Source organism: Phaenicophaeus curvirostris, chromosome 25 (assembly GCF_032191515.1).
Source record: "Phaenicophaeus curvirostris isolate KB17595 chromosome 25, BPBGC_Pcur_1.0, whole genome shotgun sequence".
Lineage (NCBI taxonomy): Eukaryota > Metazoa > Chordata > Aves > Cuculiformes > Cuculidae > Phaenicophaeus > Phaenicophaeus curvirostris.
In genome coordinates, this window is record NC_091416.1 from 2,974,034 (window position 1) to 2,993,195 (window position 19,162).

The 19,162-nt window shown below is 58.1% G+C and overlaps 4 protein-coding genes across 11 annotated transcripts in view; 2 read left to right on the top strand and 2 right to left on the bottom strand.

The window, feature by feature from the left end:
- CENATAC (centrosomal AT-AC splicing factor) overlaps window positions 1–18,582 on the bottom strand; it is a 365,184-nt gene extending 346,602 nt beyond the window's left edge. The window contains exons 1-9 of one of the 5 annotated variants that reach the window (XM_069876651.1): window positions 18,277–18,582; window positions 17,109–17,274; window positions 16,978–17,040; window positions 16,775–16,839; window positions 15,944–16,049; window positions 15,622–15,652; window positions 15,290–15,373; window positions 15,071–15,203; window positions 14,804–15,017 (exon numbers count right to left, since the gene is read on the bottom strand). In XM_069876651.1, the coding sequence (XP_069732752.1) occupies window positions 14,843–15,017; window positions 15,071–15,203; window positions 15,290–15,373; window positions 15,622–15,652; window positions 15,944–16,049; window positions 16,775–16,839; window positions 16,978–17,040; window positions 17,109–17,274; window positions 18,277–18,548 (1,095 nt within the window). In that variant the 5' untranslated portion in view covers window positions 18,549–18,582 and the 3' untranslated portion in view covers window positions 14,804–14,842. Of the gene's footprint in view, window positions 1–14,730; window positions 15,018–15,070; window positions 15,204–15,289; window positions 15,374–15,621; window positions 15,653–15,943; window positions 16,050–16,774; window positions 16,840–16,977; window positions 17,041–17,108; window positions 17,275–17,436; window positions 17,595–18,276 lie in introns of those variants that run through there. The other 4 variants (XM_069876652.1, XM_069876650.1, XM_069876654.1 and 1 more) reach the window with 4 other exon arrangements.
- SLC37A4 (solute carrier family 37 member 4) lies at window positions 1,328–9,223 on the top strand. 4 transcript variants are annotated; one of them, XM_069876644.1, is made up of 9 exons: window positions 1,328–1,499; window positions 2,529–2,761; window positions 4,262–4,505; window positions 5,517–5,675; window positions 6,030–6,115; window positions 7,006–7,119; window positions 7,351–7,416; window positions 8,397–8,535; window positions 8,782–9,221. In XM_069876644.1, the coding sequence occupies exons 1-9, from the start codon at window positions 1,352–1,354 to the stop codon at window positions 8,946–8,948; spliced, it is 1,356 nt and encodes a 451-aa protein (XP_069732745.1). In that variant the 5' UTR covers window positions 1,328–1,351; the 3' UTR covers window positions 8,949–9,221. The 4 variants fall into 4 exon arrangements, with proteins under 4 accessions (XP_069732745.1, XP_069732747.1, XP_069732746.1 ...); XM_069876646.1 differs by lacking the exon at window positions 6,030–6,115 and having other exon boundaries at window positions 5,517–5,671; window positions 8,782–9,223; XM_069876645.1 differs by lacking the exon at window positions 7,351–7,416 and having other exon boundaries at window positions 8,782–9,220.
- TRAPPC4 (trafficking protein particle complex subunit 4) lies at window positions 10,057–12,628 on the bottom strand. The gene is made up of 5 exons (XM_069876656.1): window positions 12,454–12,628; window positions 11,789–11,963; window positions 11,601–11,704; window positions 10,832–10,958; window positions 10,057–10,482 (listed from the first exon to the last, which is right to left on the bottom strand). The coding sequence occupies exons 1-5, from the start codon at window positions 12,626–12,628 to the stop codon at window positions 10,404–10,406; spliced, it is 660 nt and encodes a 219-aa protein (XP_069732757.1). The 3' UTR covers window positions 10,057–10,403.
- On the top strand, window positions 12,627–14,247 carry RPS25 (ribosomal protein S25). The gene is made up of 5 exons (XM_069876658.1): window positions 12,627–12,755; window positions 12,921–13,016; window positions 13,487–13,670; window positions 13,946–14,044; window positions 14,174–14,247. Exons 1-4 carry the CDS (start codon window positions 12,627–12,629, stop codon window positions 14,038–14,040), a joined length of 504 nt encoding a protein of 167 aa, XP_069732759.1. The 3' UTR covers window positions 14,041–14,044; window positions 14,174–14,247.
- Window positions 18,583–19,162: the final 580 nt, after the last annotated feature.

Consider the following 19,162-nt stretch of genomic DNA (forward strand, 5'->3'; position numbering starts at 1 on the left):
GACATCACAGTCTATCCAGTTCCACGGGCAGGGACACCTCCCACTGGATCAGGGGCTCCAAGCCCCATCCAACCTGGCCTTGAACCCCTCCAGGGATGGGGCAGTCACCCCTGCTCTGGGCAACCTGGGCCAGGGCCTCCCCCCGCCTCACAGCAAAACATTTCTCCGTAATGTCTCATCTTGCAGCTGCACTGGGGCGAGAGCAGGGTGCACAGCCCAGGGCAGGGGTTGGGGGGGAGCCTGTCCTGGGGGTGCCTAGAGGGCTCCCTAAAAAGGTTCCGGGGGGTCACGGGGGTCCTAGAGGCCTTCTGGGTCTCCCTAAAAGGATCCTAGGGGTTCTAGAAAGGTTCTGGGGGACCCTAAAGAGTTTCTGGGGGTCCCTAGTGTCATACTGGGGTCCCTAGAGCGGTGCTAGAGTGGTTGTGTGGGCTCTACAGGGGTCCTGGGGGTCCTAGAGGAGTTACACGGGGCCCTAAAGGGGTTCTGGGGGTCTTAGAGGAGTTATGCGGGACCCTAAAGGGGTTCTGGGGGTCCCTAGTGTCATACTGGGGTCCCTAGAGCAGTGCTAGAGTGGTTCTGTGGGCTCTACAGGGGTCCTGGGGGTCTTAGAGGAGTTATGCGGGGCCCTAAAGTGGTTCTGGGGGTCCTAGAAGAGTTATGGGGGACCCTAAAGGGGTTCTGGGGGTCCCTAGTGTCATACTGGGGTCCCTAGAGCGGTGCTAGAGTGGTTGTGTGGGCCCTAAAGGGGTTCTGGGGGTCTTAGAGGAGTTATGCGGGACTCTAAGGGGGTTCTGGGGGTCCTAGAGGGGTTATGGCGGTCCATAGTTTCTTCCTGGGGTCCTAGGGTGGTTCTGTGGGCTCTACAGGGGTTCTGGGGGTCCCCTAAAGGGCTCCTGGGCATCCCTAAAGGGGTTCTGGGGGTCCCGAGTTTGGTCCTGTGGTCCCTAGAGCAGTCCTAGAGGGGTTCTAGGTGTCTCTAAAGGGGTGCTGGGGGTCCCTAGTTTGGTCCTGGGGTCCCTAGAGCAGTCCTAGAGGGGTTCTGGGTGTCCCTAAAGGGGTTTTGGGGGTTCTAGAGGGGTTCGGGGGGGGGGTTTCTGGGGGTCCCTAGAGCGGGGCTGAGGGCTCTAGGTGGGTCCTGGGGGTCCTAAGTGGCTCCTGGTGGCTTTACAGGGGTCCCGCGGTCCCTAGATGGGTCCTTGGGGTCCAATGGGAGCGAGGGGGCGGGGGCTTGTAGCCAATGAGAACGAAAGGGGCGGGGCCTGGGAGCCAATGAGGGCGAGGGGGCGTGGCCAAGGGCGCCAGGGGGCGTGGCCTGGGGGCTGTGGCGGCTCCCGCGGGCCCCGGGGCAGCGATGGCGGCGGGCGGGTACGGGCGGCACCGCGCCCTCATCTTCGCGGCCATGTTCGTGGGCTACACGCTCTACTACTTCAACCGCAAGACCTTCTCCTTCGTCATGCCCGCCGTCATGGCCGAGGTGCCGCTGGGCAAGGACGAGCTGGGTGAGCGGGGGGGGCCGGGACCCGCTGCCCCTGCCCCAGGGCTCTGTCCCCCCTTCTCCTGCCCCTCAGGCTCTGTCCCCCTTTCTCCTGCCCCTCAGGCTCTGTCCCCCTTTCTCCTGCCCCTCAGGCTCTGTCCCCACTTCTCCTGCCCCAGGGCTCTGTCCCCTCTTCTCCTGCTCCAGGGTTCTGTCCCCTCTTCTCCTGCCCCTCGGCTCTGTCCCCCTTCTCCTGCCCCTCAGGCTCTATCCTCCCTTCTCCTGCCCCTCAGGCTCTATCCCCCCTTCTCCTGCCCCAGGGCTCTGTCCCCTCCTGCCCCTTGGATTCTGTCGCCCCTTGTCCTGCCCCTTGGATTCTGTCGCCCCTTGTCCTGCCCCTTGGATTCTGTCCCCCCTTGTCCTGCCCCTCGGGTTCTGTCCCTTCTTCTCCTGCCCCTCAGGCTCTATCCCCCCCTTGTCCTGCCCCTCAGGCTCTATCCCCCGCCTTCTCCTGCCCCTCAGGCTCTATCCCCCGCCTTCTCCTGCCCCTCAGGCTCTATCCCCTCTCTCTCCTGCCCCTCAGGTTCTGTCCCCCCAGCTCCTGCCCCAGGGCTGTTCCCTCTTCTTCTGTCCCTCAGGCTCTGTCCCTTATCCTGCCCCTTGAGCTCTTTCTCCTCTTCTCCTGCCCCTCGGGTTCTGTCCCTCCTTCTCCTGCCCCTCGGGCTCTGTGCCCTCTTCTTCTGTCCCCTGGGCTCTGCCCCCTCTCCTGCCCCGTCTTTGCTTCTCCTGTTCCCTCTGCCCCAGCTCTAACGGCTCTCTTCCCACTGTCCCTTCTCTGTCCTCTCTGTGTCCCCCTCTCTGCCCTTTCTGTCCCCTCTGACCCCTCTCTGTCTCGTTTCTATCCTCTTCGTCACCTTCCTGCCCCCTCTCTGCTCCCCGTCTGCCCTGGCTCTGTTCCCCTTGCCCCCCACCCCCAGTTGAGCCCCCCCCCTTCCCCTGGCTCTGTCCCTTCTGCCCCAGCCCTGAGGGCTCTGCTCGCTCTGCCCCGCTGCAGGTCTCATCACCAGCAGCCAGTCCGCAGCCTACGCCATCAGCAAGTTTGTCAGCGGCGTGCTGTCCGACCAGCTGAGCGCCCGCTTGCTCTTCTCCTCTGGGCTGCTGCTCGTGGGCCTCGTCAACGTGGGTTTCTCCTGGAGTTCCACCGTCACTGCCTTTGCCGGGCTCTGGTTCCTCAACGGGCTGGCCCAGGGGCTGGGCTGGCCGCCCTGCGGGAAGATCCTGCGCAAGGTAAGCCCCGGCTAGAGAAAACGAGGCTCCTGGCATTGAGTTATGTCTCCTGTGCCCACCGCGTTGCCAGAGCACTCGCTCTGAACCTAGAGATGCTCGCTAACTCCTGCCTCCATCAAGCCAAGGAGGTCACAGTCTTGGTCAGACCGCTTAGCTGTGCATTCTGCTGCCTGCAGAGCACATTCCCACGCACAACAGTCTGCTTGTTCTAGCAAAGATTCAAGGGGTTCGTTAGCCCACGATTCCAGCTCGGTGTGATAAGTAACATCTCCTGGTAGCAGACCCTCTCGGCTGTAAGAGATGTCACTTGTCAGGATCTGGTGTTTTCAGTGTGCGAAGGTCTGCTCGCCTCTCAGGCCGTAGCAGCCGTTTGCTGCTAGGCAAGGATGAGCAGAATTCCATCGGCCTTCTCAGCGATCTCTGTAATTGCAAATCGTGGGCTCTTCAGGTAGAAAAACAACTAATGTGTGGAGCAACAGTGTGAGCCGAGCCCCTAAGCTGTGCGTATTCAGGATTTGTGAGAGTCTAAGGGGAAGAGATGGGTTTCTGCTGTAGGGCGGAAGGAAAGCAGGTCAGCTGGGTGATAAATGCTCTTGAAAGACGCAAAATCCAGGGATCATAGAATCACCAGGTTGGAAGAGACCCACCAGATCATCGAGTCCAACCATTCCCATCAATCACTAACCCATGTCCCTCAGCACCTCGTCCACCCATCCCTTAAACCCCTCCAGGGAAGGTGACTCAACCCCCTCCCTGGGCAGCCTCTGCCAGTGCCCAATGACCCTTTCCGTGAAAATTTTTTTTCCTAGTGTTTAGCCTGACCCTCCCCTGGTGGAGCTTGAGGCCATTCCCTCTCGTCCTGTCCCCTGTCCCTTGGGAGAAGAGCCCAGCTCCCTCCTCTCCACAACCTCCTTTCAGGTGAGGAGAGGTGAACAACCGCATCACCCTCCTGCAAGGTGCCTCACCTGATCTAGCTGGCAAGAAGAGGGCTGTCTGGGGTGGTTGTGTGCACAGAAAGGAGGGTCCCAAATAGTGGGAAGCACCCGGTGCTTTAGGAAGACGCTTGTGACTGCAGCGCTCGGGTGCTTTCGTACCAACAGCTGCCACCCAAGCGGTGCTGGCTCCAAGTGAGTTGTGGGGCGGCACCAGTCGTGCTGATACTGCAGCATCGAGTCCTAAAGTTACCCCGTGCCTCCCGGCATATCTGTTCATACTCCTGTGCCAGCAGACCTTTCCAGGAGGACGCTGTTCCCGGTGAGCGAGTACGCAGAACCGCACGCTCCTAAATTTGCCTCTCCTGGTCCACGTCTCGGTTTCACGGTCTGCACATGGAAATAACTCTAAGTTGGCTTGTGGCAGGAGCACCTGTCGGTGCTGGCTGAGCGTTTGGGGTGCCATCTGGGTCTGCATTGCCCCGAACCGCAGCGTGGGCCTCCATCGAGGGTTTCCAGGAGCAGCATCACTCTCTCCCTCATTGCTGTTTCTCTTGTTGTTGCGCAGTGGTTTGAGCCTTCCCAGTTTGGGACCTGGTGGGCCATCCTGTCCACGAGCATGAACTTGGCTGGAGGCTTGGGCCCCATCGTCGCGGCACTCGTGTCTCTGCACTATGACTGGCGCATGACCCTCTCCTTCTCCGGCTTCACCTGCGTGGTCGTCTCCGTGGTTTGTCTCATCCTGATTAAAAACGAGCCGTCGGATGTCGGGCTGCCCAACATTGAACAAGGAGCCAAGAAAGGGAAGAAAGGTGAGCACGGGACTTCGCTGCCAGACGTGGGAGAAGGCACTGCTCCTGCTCTCCGCGTTCTGGCACAAATATCTTGCTGGGTGTACTGGAACCTGTCCTTCCCCCTCCCCAAAGTCCCTGCTTGGTGGGAAATGTGTAAGAGGCTGCTTCCAGCAGCTTTATTCTGATAAATGTTGAGCTGCATTGAAGTTGCAAATGGTACAAACCAAGCCCCGGGGTGATCCCATGGGAAAGGGCCGGTGTACAGGCTTCTGAGCCCAAACCAGTGCCTGCCTCTGTGCTGCTGCGATGCTCAGGGCTGGCTGTTTCATCTCCACATTCTTTAATGTCTCCCTGCTAGCAATGCCACGCTTTTCTTGGGGCTTTATTTGCTTAGAGAGTGAGCTGAGTCTCCTGGGGGGCTGCAGAGAGAGGAAAAATGCCATGGCAGGGGACTCCTTCCTAAGCCTGACCTCCTCTCCTCTGTGTTACCTGAGGAATGAGTTTTCCCCTCACCCCGCCACGGGTTCTTGTGACCCCTGGCTCGCGGTGGACTCTGCTCAGTGTTTTCTGTCCTAAGCCAGGCCATCTGGTGAGTAAATGTTTGTTCAGAGCACTGAGAATAAAGGTACCACCTGAAAGTCAGTGTTGTCAAGCTGTGTAGCAGCACTCACTTAGCTTAAAAGCATTAGACCATCACCAGGAGCAGCACAGCGCTTTTTTTAACACCTTTGTGGAGGTTTTATTGGTGATCACAACACAGAAAGTGACGGGGAGTAGTGTTTTGATTGTTCTTTTGAAATCTTTAATGAACGTCGAATAAATTGACGGAACAGATTCTGAAATCCCAGCAAACCCACAACAAAGGGGGAGGTAAAGCTGATTGCTGCTGGTAGCTACAGATATCTCCTTCTGCGAGGGTGTCCTTACGCACGGCTCCTGCTCGCAGATGTGCCTGTCATGCCGCTGAGTCGCTGTGGTTCAGCAGCAACACTCCAGCAGGAGCAACATCCCTCCTGCTCTTCTGTACAGGTTCTTCCAGCGACAACAGCACTTTGACGGAGCTGCTGCTCTCGCCGTACCTCTGGGTGCTGTCAACGGGCTACCTGGTTGTTTTTGGAGTGAAAACGTGCTGCACCGACTGGGGACAGCTCTTCCTGATCCAGGAGAGGGGACAATCCATGCTCGTGGGTAAGACACAAAGCTGTATTGCCAAGTCTGGGAGTTGTGGCAGAGAGCTGGACTGGAACAGCAATAGGACACTGGCACTTCCACCTCCTCACCTGCCTGTTTAGACACGTGTTAATGAAATAGCTCACTGACAAAGTTCCTGCACGCTCCGTGTCGCGGTGCTGTTGTGTGCCAGGCCCTCCCGGGACTGCCGTATGGGCATTCCTGCGCAAGGATGAGCTGGAGGGTCTCGTCTGGCAGAGCCGTCCTGAGCTCTCAGTGAGCTGACAGTGGCTGAGCTTGGTGAATCGCAAGCCGCAGGTTTGCTGTCCTAACAAACCTGACAGCCTGTTCTTTGCTTCACCTATGTTCTAGGTAGCTCCTACATGAGTGCCTTGGAGATCGGGGGTCTGGTGGGAAGCATTGCTGCTGGGTACCTTTCTGACAGAGCGGTAGCGAGAGTGAGTACCCTGGGCCCTGCAGAGCGCTGGGCGTTGACACAGCCTCAGCTGGGGCTGCTTTGGAGTGTTTACATTTGATTTTGGCTTCCTGCAGGAGCGCTTAGAGATTATTTCCTTGCCCCCCAGGTCCCTGCACCAGCAGTGGAGCAGAGCGCTCCCCTCATTTGTGTTGCTCTAGAGATTCAGGATACCCAGAATGCAGAGCAGGGAGCTGCCGCCTTGCACTAGAGAACAGCCGTTCTCTGTACTCTGCTTGTTTCTTCTCAAGCTCTTCTTTGGCCTGCAGCTGTGTCTGAACTACCCTGCTTTGGATCAGGACTTGTGGGAATGAGACCATTCCCAATTAACTCATCTCTTTCTTTTCATGTGCAGGCAGGGTGGGAGGGACACGACCCGTCTGAGCGGGTTATCAAAGTGCTCAGCCAGGTGATAACGGCTGCGAGAGAGGCCCATACCTGGCTCTGCCACATGCCAGAGAAAAATGCAGAATGCCTTGGGACATCCATGTGCCGATGTTAGGGACTGCAACATTCCAATGAGGTGTCAGACACTCGATCTGTTTGATGTGTTGGCTCTGCTGCACCCTCCAGATCTCTGTGTCAAAAGGAATCCACCTGCTGGCAGTTGTCTCCAGCCAAAAAAACCCACACATTAGAATCCAGTGGTGGGATTCGAAGCCAAATTCAGAGTGGTCTAGGGTGCCGTTGATAACGGAGCAGTGTCTTCTCATCACTAGGAGCTGTTCGCTTAGCGCAGCTGGGCTGCAGCAGTCCTTAAACGCAACCAGAAGCCTGGTTACAAGGCTGCTTGGAGAGCCTTGGTGATGGCGAGGATAAAAGGGAAGGAGTCCTCCCACTTCCTAACTCTCCGTTTCCCCTCCTGTTTCCCAGGTGGGTCTGTCAAGCTACGGGAATCCTCGGCACGCGCTGCTGCTCTCCATGATGGCCGGGATGTGCGTCTCCATGTTTCTCTTCCGCGTCACGGTCACAGGCGATTCTCCCCAGGTAATCCTGCGTGGGCAGCTGGTCAGTGGTTGTAGGGGCAGCCCTGGAACAGTGAGGAGCACGACTGTTCTGTCACCCTTCCCCAGAGCTATTGGTGTGCGTTCTCTGTGCTTGTACGACGGAGGAGCGGGCTGAGCCTGCTTCTGCTGCTGGCATCGCTGGCTGCTGTCCAGATGTGTCTTCTGCTGTGTAAATACAACCTCTTTTCTCCTTTTCCCTTCTTTTCTCCAGGAAAATCCCTTCTGGACTGTAGCCTTCCAGCCTCTTGCTGCTCTTACAGGCCTAAAAGAACACGAGGTTTCTGCCTTGCATTCTTTCTCCCTCTGCCTGTCTCTGCTTTGGCTGATCTGCCTCTTTCCTCTCCTGGGAGGTTGGTTAGCACTGCAGAACTTAGAACCAGGGCTTTGAGAAGAGATTACTGTAAGTTCTGTCAAAGAAACCTTTTCTTATAATCGTTTGATTGCACTAACTGGCTTCAAAGAGTCCGAATATAAAACGTTTGAGTGCTTATATCGAAGGTTCTGAGGACATTTGCTCATCAGGTAAAACACAGGTTTTAAGGTGTCCTGTGAGCGAGGGCAGGACCGTTGATTCTGCTCCCACAGGCACCTTTCTGCTTAACTTTTGGTAAGTGTTTTCCTATCTCTCTGCTTCTGTTTCCCATCTGGAAAATAAGATGGCATTTACATCCTGCTGGGCATCTTGAAATGGTGTTTATGGTTCAAAAAGCACTCTGACAACTGGAGGTGGCCAAGTTGCTTATCCTGTGCTGCCCTTTCCAAACGACTGATAAATTCTGAGCCAGGTGGTTTTCCTAGAGCGTCAGCTAACACCGACGTTCCAGCTGTGGGGTTTTCAGTTTGTCTCTGTGTTTGTTCAGTAACAGAGATTATTGGATTGCAGCTTCCTGCAAACAAACACGCGCTGATCAGCCGCTTAGATCTAAAACGAGAAGAGCTTTCAGTTGCATTTCCAGGATCATTTTAAAGAGTGACTCGATTCACAGCTCTCCCTGTGATTTCACAGGCTCGCTGTCAATCTCTGTGATACCCTGGTTCTCTCCTGGGGAGCGGCACGTGGTGTGGAGCTATGGAGAGTGGGGAGCTCACTGGCCTGCAAGGCAGAGCTGGAGCTCCTCTCTCCGCAGGCCAGGGACCTGCACTCAGCCCAAAAAGCCACCCCCTCGTACCAGTCCTGGGTCCAAGATCCGTCGGCAGCTGCTGATTGATGGGGTAACACGTACAGATCCGGTTTCTGATCCTGACTTCTTTTGACAGCTGTGGATCCTGACGCTGGGAGCTGTGTTTGGCTTCTGCTCCTACGGGCCCATCGCCCTCTTTGGGGTGATCGCCAATGAAAGCGCCCCCGCCAACCTCTGCGGCACCTCCCACGCCATCGTGGCCCTCATGGCCAACGGTGAGTAACGCCCGATTCCCCAGAAAACAAACAGAACCCGCGTGTGTTCCTGGTGACGTGCGATTTAGCCCTGGGATGCCAAGGTGCTGCCCTCAGGAAGCTGCCGGAGCAGCAGAGGGATGCTCCCAGCTGTACCAGGCAGGCTTCTGCCATCCCTGAGCAATTTGTATGCATGCAAAGCCAGGGATTAGCAGCTAAAATGGAGGCGCTCGGGAGCTGCTAGCTGGCTGTCTGTGTTTCCAACAGTTGGAGGCTTCCTGGCGGGGCTGCCCTTCAGCACCATCGCCAAGCACTACAGCTGGGCCACGGCCTTCTGGGTGGCCGAGATCACCTGCACCAGCAGCACTGTGGCTTTCTTCTTACTGCGGAACATCCGCACCAAGATGGGCCGCGTTCCCCGGAAGGCGGACTGAGGATGAGCGGCTTGATGCTCCCACGCTGACGTGAACGATGCTCGTGTTTGTGTAACTGGAAACCGAGTTCACTCTAAAACTGTCCCGACGTCTCGTCCACTGTAACGTGCCCGACGGCATGAGATTCCTGCTGCTTTTTCCCTCCAGATGTGATAATCCAGATAGTTTACAGTTTGATTTTGACTGCACCTCCTCTCACAGCGCTGCTGGTAAAGCAGGCCTGACTTTCTCCGTGGGAGTGCTCTGGAAGTCCCAGATTGTTCAGTGCACGTTCTCGGCCCTGGAGCAGGGACCGATGATGGTGACAGTTTGGCCTCACCGCTGATTTGAGAGCAGTGTGGCTTTCGCTTTTAGTTGTGTTCCGCTCCAGAGGAGCAGAATGCCGATGCGGTGCTGCGGCAGGGCTCTCCACAGCATTTAGAAATAGGCATGCTTCCAAGAAATCCTTGGTGTTCAGAGAAGCTCCTGAAGCAGCCCTGCCTGGAGTGGTTTCTGTGCACAGCGTTAATGATTTGCCAGGGAGGCCACTGCTGCCAAGGCAGTGCCCCGCAAATCAGCCAGGAAAACGGGAGCCAGCAGCAGGAATTCTGACAGCAGCTGCCACCAGGGCCTGTGGAAACCTGTCCTCGCATTGGCTTGTGTTTTTTTTTGGAACCAGATCCATGGTCTGGGCTGTTTTCATTCAGGAGCTGCATGTCTTGCAGCTGCAGCCAGGGCTCGGACTGCGCGGAGCCTCCGCTGCCAGCAGCAGCCCCCGGATCCAGCCCACCGCAATCTTCAAACTCAGGTTTTTAGCTGGGGTTTTGTTTAATTTTCTTGGTTTTCCCCAGAAGGATTTAGTGAATTTGGGTCTGGGAGGAGGCGGAGTCAGCTCACGGAGCAGCAGGTACTTTGCAGAACAGCTTGGTTGCAAGAGTAGGTAGCCAGCCTTAATTGAAACAATGGAAGTTAATTACATTTTATACTTAATTAAAAGATCTATCTGTGAAATAAAAACAGAGCAGCATCACACGGCTCTGGCTGTCTCATGGAGAAGGGCACGTACAGAAGCCCCCAAACCTGTTTGTCCTCCCTGAGGAGCCCCTACCTGCAGGAAATGAACAGCCTCCTTGTTAGGGATGTTTATTCCCCCTACGCAGGACGCTCGGCACAGCCTTCAGTCGCAGCTGTGCAGGAAAATATCCGTACAGCCAAGGAACCACAGCAAAGAACCAACCGCGGCACAGCCGCGACCCGCACCCCATCCGTGTGTCCGTCTGTGCAGCCGCAGCAGCGGAATGAGCCACTCTCGGAGCGAGGCGGGGTGAGGTGAACCTCAACAAAGAGGGTAACAGTATCTCGGGAGAGAAGGAATCAAGTTCAGGGGATATGGAGTCTCTGCTGTGGAGGAGAGAGCTCGGACAGAGGCCGACGGGGAACAGGGAGGCTGAGTTTGTGCAGCCGGCGAGGCTTTCTCTAAGATCCTGGTCCAAAGGGTCCGGCTTTCTCTGCCGCCTCCAGAGCAAGTTTCAAGTTCTGGTCAAACAGCTCGCACCTGGAACGGTGAGAAAAGAGGAGGGGGTGACTTTACCTATGAAACAGGCTAACGAGGACAGGATCTCTGCATCCTTCAAGGAGAGATTCTGAAAGTCACAAGCCAGCAGTCAGGCTTTAGCTGTTAAGTGGGAGTCCAGCTTTCTGCTTGGTCACGTTAGCACAGCAGGGATGGCGCCAGGGAAGAGAAGCTCTGCAGAGCAGTGACAGGACGAGCCCAGCTCTGCATCCCATCCCACAGCGGAGCCTCCCCACTCCACTTCACCTGCTGCGCTGCTCACCTCAAGGGCTGCCGGCACAGGCAGAACGGGAGGAGAGGCTGTGGAATTCAAAGGGGGCTCCTCCCTTACCTGATGGGCATCTCCAGGGAGTAGAAAGGGTTCTTCAGGGCAAAGTCGGAGTAGATCTCGTAGATCTTGCGGAGCAGGGCATCTATCCCCGCCTGCCTCGGGTCAGCCAGCACCACGAATTTGATCCCTGGAGCCACAACGACAGAGGCAGAGAATCATAGAATCGCTTAGTTGGGAAAGACCTTTGGGATCATTGAGTCCAACCGTCCTTGTCTGCTACTAAATCACATCCCTGAGCACCTCATCTACCTTGTCTTTTAAGCCCTTCCAGGGATGGGGACTCCACCACCTCCCTGGGCAGCTGTTCCAGTACCCAAGAACCCTTTTGGTGAAGAAATCTCTCCCAATTACCCAATCTGAACCTGCTCTGTCCCTGGGGGTCTCAGCCCTGTCCACGTGGGGCGATGCCGGGGAGGGTGTGGGGACTTAGGCTGGACATTAGGAAAAAATTTTTCATGGAAAGGGTCACTGGGCACTGGCAGAGGCTGCCCAGGGAGGGGGTTGAGTCACCTTCCCTGCAGAGGTTTAAGGGACGGGTGGATGAGGCGCTGAGGGACACGGTTTAGTGATTGATGGGAATGGTTGGACTTGATGATCCTGTGGGTCTCGTCCAACCTGGTGATTCTATGACTTTTCTCCACCTCTCAGCGTCCTGAGGGGGCAAACAGGGTGAGGAGAAGGTCTTCCCAGCCCCGTCCCTTCACTCTGCCTACGCACAAGTCCCGGGCGAGCCCAGCCGAGCGGCGCCAGCTGCAGAGCTGGCCGATACCTGTCAGCGTCTGGAAGCAGTGCAGCTTGAAGGTGTCCGTCTCCAGCATCTCGATCCCAGAGCTCCCCACCTCGGGGGACAGCTGCGAGCCGATGGCGAAGAGCCTGCGGGGAGACGTCTCTCAGCACCCCGACATCCTCACCTTCTCCCCGCCGTTCCATCCTGTCCCATCCCGCCCCGGGGCTCACGAGTGGAACATGGAGGCCAGCATCAGCTTCTCGTTGGAGGAGAGGCGGTGGCGGCCGAAGCGGATGGACACGGGGTAGTTGGCGGGGTTGCTCAGGAACTCCATCACATCCTTCCCGTCCGCTGTCAGGCGCCCGTTCACCTCGGCGCCGTTGATGGCCAGCACGGCGTGGCCCACTGCGGGGACACAGAGGTGTCACGCAGCCTGTCAGTCCATCCCTCCGTCTGTCTGTCTGTCTGTGCACCCCTCCTCACCACAGACGCGTGTCCATCAGATGCCTGTCTTTCCGTTAAGCAGTCTGTCTGTGCCACCCCTCGCTGTGGAAGCCTGTCTGTCTGTCCGTCAGTCCGTGCCCTGTCACCGTGGATGCCTGTCCGTCCGTCTGTCCCTCTGTCAGTCCGTGCCACCGCCTCGCCACGGAATCCTGTCCTCTTCTCTGTCTGTCTGTCCATGCCCTGTCACTGAGGATGCCTCTCTGTCTGTCTGTCCCTCTGTCCGTTTGTCCCCCATCACCGTGGATGCCTGTCTGTCTGTCTGTCCCTGTGTCTGTTTGTCCCCCATCACTGTGGGTGCCTCTCTGTCTGTCCCTGTGTCCGTTTGTCCCCCGTCACTGTGGGTGCCTCTCTGTCTGTCTGTCTCTCTGTCTGTCCGTCCCCCCGCCCTCACCGCGGATGCCGTCGCGCTGCCCGAAGGCCACCACCACGCGCTCGTCGTGGGGCCGCAGGACGAGGTCGAGCGGGAAGCTGAAGGTCTTCTCGGTGTCGGAGCGGGGCGCGTGGTGGTCCAGCTGGTAGATGAGCCCCCCCGCCTTGTTCACCACGTAGACGCTGAAGATCGCCATGGCGCCCGGCTCCTCCCCGGAAGTGACGGCAGGATACGCCCCCGGATGTGACGTCAGCGCGCACGACTTCCGGCCGGGCCTAAGCTCTTCCTTTCCGGTCCGCCATCTTGGGGAGAGTAGCAGCATGGTGAGCGCGGGGCCGCGGCCGCGGGGGCTCGAGGGGAACCGGGGGCTCGAGGGGAACCGGGGATGGGCCTGATGGAGGGATTCCGTGATCCCGAGGCAGCCCGGGAGGTTCGAGGAGCCCTCCCTGCGCCCCCGCCGCTTAGCGCCCGTCTTTCTTCCCTCGTAGCCGCCCAAAGACGATAAGAAGAAGAAGGATGCGGGCAAGTCCGCCAAAAAGGACAAGGACCCCGTGAACAAATCCGGTGGCAAAGCCAAGAAGAAGGTAAGGGGCGGGGGCAGCCCCGAGGCGAGCTCGGAGGGGGCTGCGGGGCTGACTGGGGCCGAGGAGCAGGGCTGGTGCCCGTCGCCGTGTCCGGAGAGCTCTTCGCCGTCTGGCTGCACGTTAGGGATGACGGCGTTAAACTCGGGTAGCGAGTGGTTTTCTTAGAATCACGGAATCACCGAGTTGGAAAACGCCCTCCAGATCATCGAGTCCAACCATTCCCATCAATCACTAACCCATGTCCCTCAGCGCCTCGTCCACCCGTCCCTTAAACCCCTCCAGGGAGATGTTTCTTTCTCCGTTTGGGGATGCTGCAGTGTGTTTTGCAGTTCGTACCCTTACAAAGGTGGTTCTGTGCATCCCATTGTGATCCGGAGCCGCTGGACGGTGCAGTGTTCTGACTCCCAAAACTCGATCTGTTGTTGCAGCTCAGAATGGGGGTTAGTGGGGTTTTTTTTCTTTTCGAGTAGAAGTGGTCCAAGGGGAAGGTGCGGGACAAGTTGAACAACCTCGTGCTGTTCGACAAAGCCACCTACGAGAAACTCTGCAAGGAGGTGCCCAACTATAAGCTCATCACGCCAGCAGTGGTCTCGGAGAGACTGAAGATCCGAGGTTCCCTGGCAAGGGCTGCGCTCCAGGAGCTGCTCAGCAAAGGTGAGCACCCAGGACCACAAAACAAAGTCTTTTCTTTACTCGCCTGTAAGATTTGGCAGGGAACGCAGCTCGTGCTGTGTTCTGTGACTTTGTAACCCCAAGAAAATGCTGCTAGAAGGGTAAGTTGTGAGCCAGCTGTGGCCAGATCCATACAAAAGCCTCGTGCAGCGTGGGGTGCCCTGGTATTCCCTATCGTCTCTCATTCCATCTGCCACTTTTCAAGGGAGCACAGCGTCCGGGCCCCTTCCTACTCACGTAATTCCCGTCTTTTGTAGGTTTGATCAAGCTGGTGTCCAAGCACCGAGCCCAGGTGATCTACACCCGCAACACGAAGGGCGGGGATGCGCCTGCTGCTGGAGAGGACGCCTAGGGAGGTGAGATGGAAGCTCCAGGGAGGAGCAGGGCTGGGCTTTCTCAGGAGCCGGCAAACGGCTCCACGGTGTTAGCAGCCCGCTCACGTGTGGGCTGTTTCTCCTGAATCACTGAGGAATTCTTCCTTTCAGGTTCTCCTGTGGCCTCATTGATACTGTGTCATATGCGGGTGCGCAATAAAGTGATTGGAATACTTTTCCAAGAATGAGTACGTTTCATTAGCCGCAGTGGGTTCTGGTGCTGCCAGCCCAGCTTTGTGTTCCGCATGAACATGCTTTTATATCGCAGAAAGGGAAGGGGTTTTACTATCACTTGCAGCAGCCAGTGAGGTCAAACCATGTTTGGCTCTAGGAGGAGGAAAATTGGAGCCTGTTTCTTGTACTGTAGAGAGGGAAGGTATTGGTGTGATGTTTCCATTGTTTATTTAAACTCTTTCTAATCCAGCCTTGCCCCAAATGTCTGTGTGAGGCAACGTGTCCCACCAGGTTTGTGTCTAGTGGGGAAGCGGAGCTAAAAACTCCCAGCCTTATGTGGAGATGCTTTATTTAAATTAAAAGTGAGAATTGGCCAGGGTAAGTGTTCTAAGGCCTCCCTTCTACTGGGAAGTAAGGAAAGTCATCGTTTAGGTGAGGCAGAACATGTGGAAGCAATATAAGCTAGAACGAAAACATCATGTGCGCAGCATCGGTTTCAGTTGCTCTGCCAGGTAATTTAAACAAAAACGAAGTTTATTTCTCAACAACTCATTTTCTTGGTGGGACATCATGCTGGATGCATCCACACTCTCTGCAGAGTCACAGTCAGTGCTGGGGGGCAGGACACCAGCCGTATGTGTTAAATAAAGAGCACTGGCCTGGGCAGAGTCTGCTTGTCCGCGGCAGCCAGAGCTCTGTGTGCCTCTCATCACTGTTTTTTCTTCTTTTTCGACTCTGTTCGAAACTGGTGCCTGAAAGAGAGGGCAGGAGGCAGAACAGCCTTTAGAAAGGCGATGAGCGCTTCCTCACCTGGAAGCCCACTCTGAATCGTACCTGGATTGCCATCTCCTGCCGTGATTCCAGACCCGCCCGAAGGAGGGGAGCCAGCTCTCGCCCGTCTCAGAGGTGTGGTCAAAGTTTGCCCCAACACGCTCTGGTGGAAGTTTTCTCAACTTCTGCTTCTCCTCTAAAATGACGTTTTTGTTAACAAGAGGGGTTTGGGCTCATTAGAGTGGGAGTGTGGGGTTAAGAGAGAGCACACGGGCTGCTTACTTTGCTTGAGAAATTCCTCGTAGGAAGGTCCAATTTCTTGTTTACTCCCTTCCTCTTCCTCGGTTAGCCATGGAGGTTTTGCTCCTGGAAAACACAGGGAAAATGGATTTAGCGGAGGAAGTTATCCTGATCTGGGGACAGCAAGCAGTGTCCCCTCCTCCCTGACCCTGTGGATGGGTCAGCCCAACCACAGCTCCTAACAGGGCCTTTTCTCCTCTGGAACGTTGGATACCAGCAGGGGAGCGAGCACCTCCTGTTTATGCTCCAGAACTGCTTCCTGTTACCCCACTAGGTTTGCAAGGTGAGGGTTTCGAGGGGGGCAGTGACCTTACCTGTGTGAACGTTTCCTTTCCCCTCTGCTTCCTGTTAAAAGAAACAAAGAACACCGATGGGGAATTGCTACTTTAAAGAGCATCCCTGCGCGCGTTTCCTCCCCGCGACGAGTTCTGGTTCAGAAAGACAAAGGAGGCTCTCCCCCGCTTTCTTTGAGAGCGTTTTTTAGGGCTCGTTACAGAGCGTTTGTTAATGACACACAAGTTAACTGGCTGACTCCACAATGCTGCCTTTCCAGCAGTGCCTTGTTTTGCTTTGTACAGTCTGTGCTACGTAACCTGCAGTTAAATTGAGGTCGCGGTTGTTAGCGACCGCCCGTACCTGGTGCCCAATGAAGGTCAGCGCCTGGCCTGCTTCCATCCAGTTCAGGTCTGGTCCAGCCTGAATCCCACATGGACCAGGCTGTTCCACATCCAGAGAGGAGCTGCTGGAAGAGAGAGAGGCCCAGAGGCAGAGATCATAGAATAACCAGGTTGGAAGAGACCCACTGGATGATCGAGTCCAACCATTCCCATCAAACACTAACCCATGTCCCTCAGCACCTCGTCCACCCGACCCTTAAACCCCTCCAGGGAAGGGGACTCAACCCCCTCCCTGGGCAGCCTCTGCCAGTGCCCAATGACCCTTTCTGTGAAGAATTTTTCCCTAATGTTCAGCCTAAATCTCTCCTGGCGGAGCTTGAGGCCATTCCTTCTCGTCCTGTCCCCTGTCCCTTGGGAGAAGAGCCCAGCTCCCTCCTCTCCACAACCTCCTTTCAGGTAGTTGGAGAGAGCAATGAGGTCTCCCCTCAGCCTCCTCTTCTCCAGGCTAAACCCCCCCAGCTCTCTCAGCCGCCCCTCCTAACCCTTGTTCTCCAGCCCCTTCCCCAGCTTCGTTGCTCTTATGGTTGAAGCCAGGCAGGGCACAGCTTGTCCAGGGGGTTCTGGAGCTGGATTTGTGTTTGGAGAGCTTTGCCCGAGGAAGGAAAAGAAGCACTCTTGGGGCACAGCAGCGTTAAACACGTGTTGGATGTGGCTGTGCGCGTTCCGTACGGCTGTTGGTGGTGACCCACGAGTGCGTGGACAGGAGAGCGACCTTTCTGCAGCCACAGTGCCTAAGTAAAATCCCCCTGAAAGGCCACAGCGAGTGTGGTGTGCTGGGGACGGTGCTTACCTGTGGGGTCCTGCTGAGGGGCTGCAGACGGAAGGTCCCGCACGAAGCTCTGGCTCTGCTGGCAGCTGAGCACCGTTCAGGAAAAAGGAATGGTGTTTCTGGTGTTGAGCAGAGCCCCCGCCACCCCCAGCCCTTCCCAAGCGCTCCCAGTGCCGTGGGAGCGTGTCCCCTGTCGCAGCCAGGGCAGGATACGGCTCACTGACCTGGAGCGCGGCCTGCACCGTCTCCCGCTGCCGCCGCTCGGCTTCCCGGATCTCAGCTGCCACCTGCGGAGAGAACGCGGGTGAGGCCGTGCCTGGTCGGTGCACCGTGGGCCCAGGGGGTGCGGGGTTACCTGCTGGATGCGCTCCTCCTCCTGCTGCCGGTGCGTGGCCACCGCCTGCTCCAGCGCCTGGGCGAAGCGCTCATACTCCTCGGCCGACACCAGGCACAGCTCCCGCTCCGCTGCCTCCACGCGGTTTTCCCTCCAGAAGCGCACCGCCTCCCGCCGGTGCTCGGGCCTGCGGGGCTCCCAGCAGTTGGTGCCGGTACCGGTACCCACCTGCCCCCGGGCCAGAGCAACCCAGCGCGGGGCTGGAGCAGCCGGTCGTGCCCTTGTGCCCCTGTCCTAGGGCCGGAGGAGCCCATCCTGGTGCTCCCAGTGCTCCCAGTGCTCCCAGTACCTCTTCAGCCCAGTGCTGGAGGAGCCCATCTTGCTGATACCGGTACCGGTACCTCCCGTTCTGCTGGCCTTGCTCCCCACCGGGCCAGGTGCCAGTATCCACGGGGGCCCGTTGGTCCCAGTACCTCCAGTCCCGGTGTCCCCTCACCCTGACAGGTGCTCCTGTCACCCCTCCTGGTGTCCCCGGTGCCCGGTCCCCCCTCACCCTGCTGGGTACCCCCTCTCTGTCCCCCCTTACCCCTCCCGGTGCCCCATTCCCCTCCTCTCATCACCCCCTCGCTGTCCCGCTCCCCCCTCAACCCCCTCCCGGTGCCTCGTTCACCCCACTCAGCGCCCCGTTCCCTCTCACCCCTCCCGGTGCCCCGGTTCCCGTTCTCTCTCCCCTCCTGGTGTCCCCGTATCCCCCCCCCCAACGCCATTCCCCCTCCCCCAGTGTCCCCGGTGCCCCTGTTCCCCCTCAGTGTCCCCTCTCGGTGTCCCGTTACCCGCCCCCCCCCCGTGCCCCCAGTGCCCGGTCCCTGCTCACCCTGCTGGGTGCCCCGTTCCTGTCACCCCTCCCGGTGCCCCATTCCCCTCTCTCGGTGTCCTCGTTCCCCTCTCGGTGCCCCGTTCCCCCTCACCCCCCCCGGTGTCCCCGTTCCCGTTCCCCCTCACCACTTCCGGTGTCCCCGTTCCCGTTCCCCCTCACCACTTCCGGTGTCCCCGTTCCCGTTCCCCCTCACCACTTCCGGTGTCCCCGTTCCCGTTCCCCCTCACTCTCGGTTCCCCATTCCCGTTCCCACTCACCGCCCCGGTTCCCCCTCGCCGCCCCGGTTCCCCGTTCCCCCCGTTCCCGTCTCACCCCGCCAGGTGCCGCAGCAGGGCCGCTCGGGGCAGGGCGAGGTCCCCGCAGCGCCCGTCCCTCCTCACTGCCCGCTGGCAGCACGGGCACCACACGCGCCGCTCTCCCTCCGCGGGGCCTACAGGCCGCACGGCGCCGCTCCCCGCCGCCTCCACCTCCTCCCGCAGCCTCCGCAGCGCCTCCCGCAGCCTCCGCCGGTGCCCCAGGCTGTACCGGTGCCCGCGGCCCTCGAACCACGACCGGCGGCACAGCGAGCAGTACCGCTCCGACATCGGCACCGGGCACCGGCGCCGCCTCCCTCAGCCCTAAAGCCCGGGACCGCCCCCCCATGCCCGGGACCGCCCCCCGCCTCCCGCTCCGAGGCCTCCGAGGCCTCGTGGGGAAGAAATTCCTCCTTATATCCAGTCTAAACCTGCCCTTCTGCAGTTTATCCCCGCTGCCCCTCGTCCTGTCGCTCCAAGCCTTTATAAACAGCCCCTCCCCAGCTTTCTCGCAGCCCCTTCAGGTGCTGGAAGATCCCTATAAGGTCTCCTCAGAGCCTTCTCCAGGGTGAAACCCTCCAGCTCTCAGCCTGTCCCCGTGTCAGAGGTTCTCCAGCCCTCACATCATCTTTGTAGCCTCCTCTGTACCCGTCCCAACAGCTCCATCTCCTTCTTACCTTGAGGATTCCAGAACTGGACGCAATACTGCACGTCAGGTCTCACAACAGAGGAGCAGAATCGCTTCCCTCTCCCTGCCCACCACGCTGCTTTGGATGCAGCCCAGGACATGGTTGGTTTCTCACGTCAAGCTTCTCATCCACCAGCACCCCCAAGTCCTTCATGAAGTCCTGTCTGGGCACCCCCCCTCAGGGGTCAGGTCTGGGGTACAGCCCCACACTGACAAT

What these genes read in the sequence shown, in the direction of transcription:
- SLC37A4 (XM_069876644.1), top strand. Translation starts at nt 1,352, where the DNA reads ATGGCGGCGGGCGGGTACGGGCGGCACCGCGCCCTCATCTTCGCGGCC. An exon ending in GGGACAATCCATGCTCGTGG is followed by an intron (nt 5,676 to 6,029) that starts GTAAGACACAAA and finishes CCTATGTTCTAG; the next exon opens with GTAGCTCCTACATGAGTGCC. An exon ending in CTGACAGAGCGGTAGCGAGA is followed by an intron (nt 6,116 to 7,005) that starts GTGAGTACCCTG and finishes CCTGTTTCCCAG; the next exon opens with GTGGGTCTGTCAAGCTACGG.
- RPS25 (XM_069876658.1), top strand. Translation starts at nt 12,627, where the DNA reads ATGGCGCCCGGCTCCTCCCCGGAAGTGACGGCAGGATACGCCCCCGGA. An exon ending in TTGGGGAGAGTAGCAGCATG is followed by an intron (nt 12,756 to 12,920) that starts GTGAGCGCGGGG and finishes CTTCCCTCGTAG; the next exon opens with CCGCCCAAAGACGATAAGAA. An exon ending in CCAGGAGCTGCTCAGCAAAG is followed by an intron (nt 13,671 to 13,945) that starts GTGAGCACCCAG and finishes CGTCTTTTGTAG; the next exon opens with GTTTGATCAAGCTGGTGTCC.
- TRAPPC4 (XM_069876656.1), bottom strand. Translation starts at nt 12,628, where the DNA reads ATGGCGATCTTCAGCGTCTACGTGGTGAACAAGGCGGGGGGGCTCATC. An exon ending in CTGGCCTCCATGTTCCACTC is followed by an intron (nt 11,705 to 11,788) that starts GTGAGCCCCGGG and finishes GTCTCCCCGCAG; the next exon opens with GCTCTTCGCCATCGGCTCGC. An exon ending in CTGCTTCCAGACGCTGACAG is followed by an intron (nt 10,959 to 11,600) that starts GTATCGGCCAGC and finishes TTGTGGCTCCAG; the next exon opens with GGATCAAATTCGTGGTGCTG.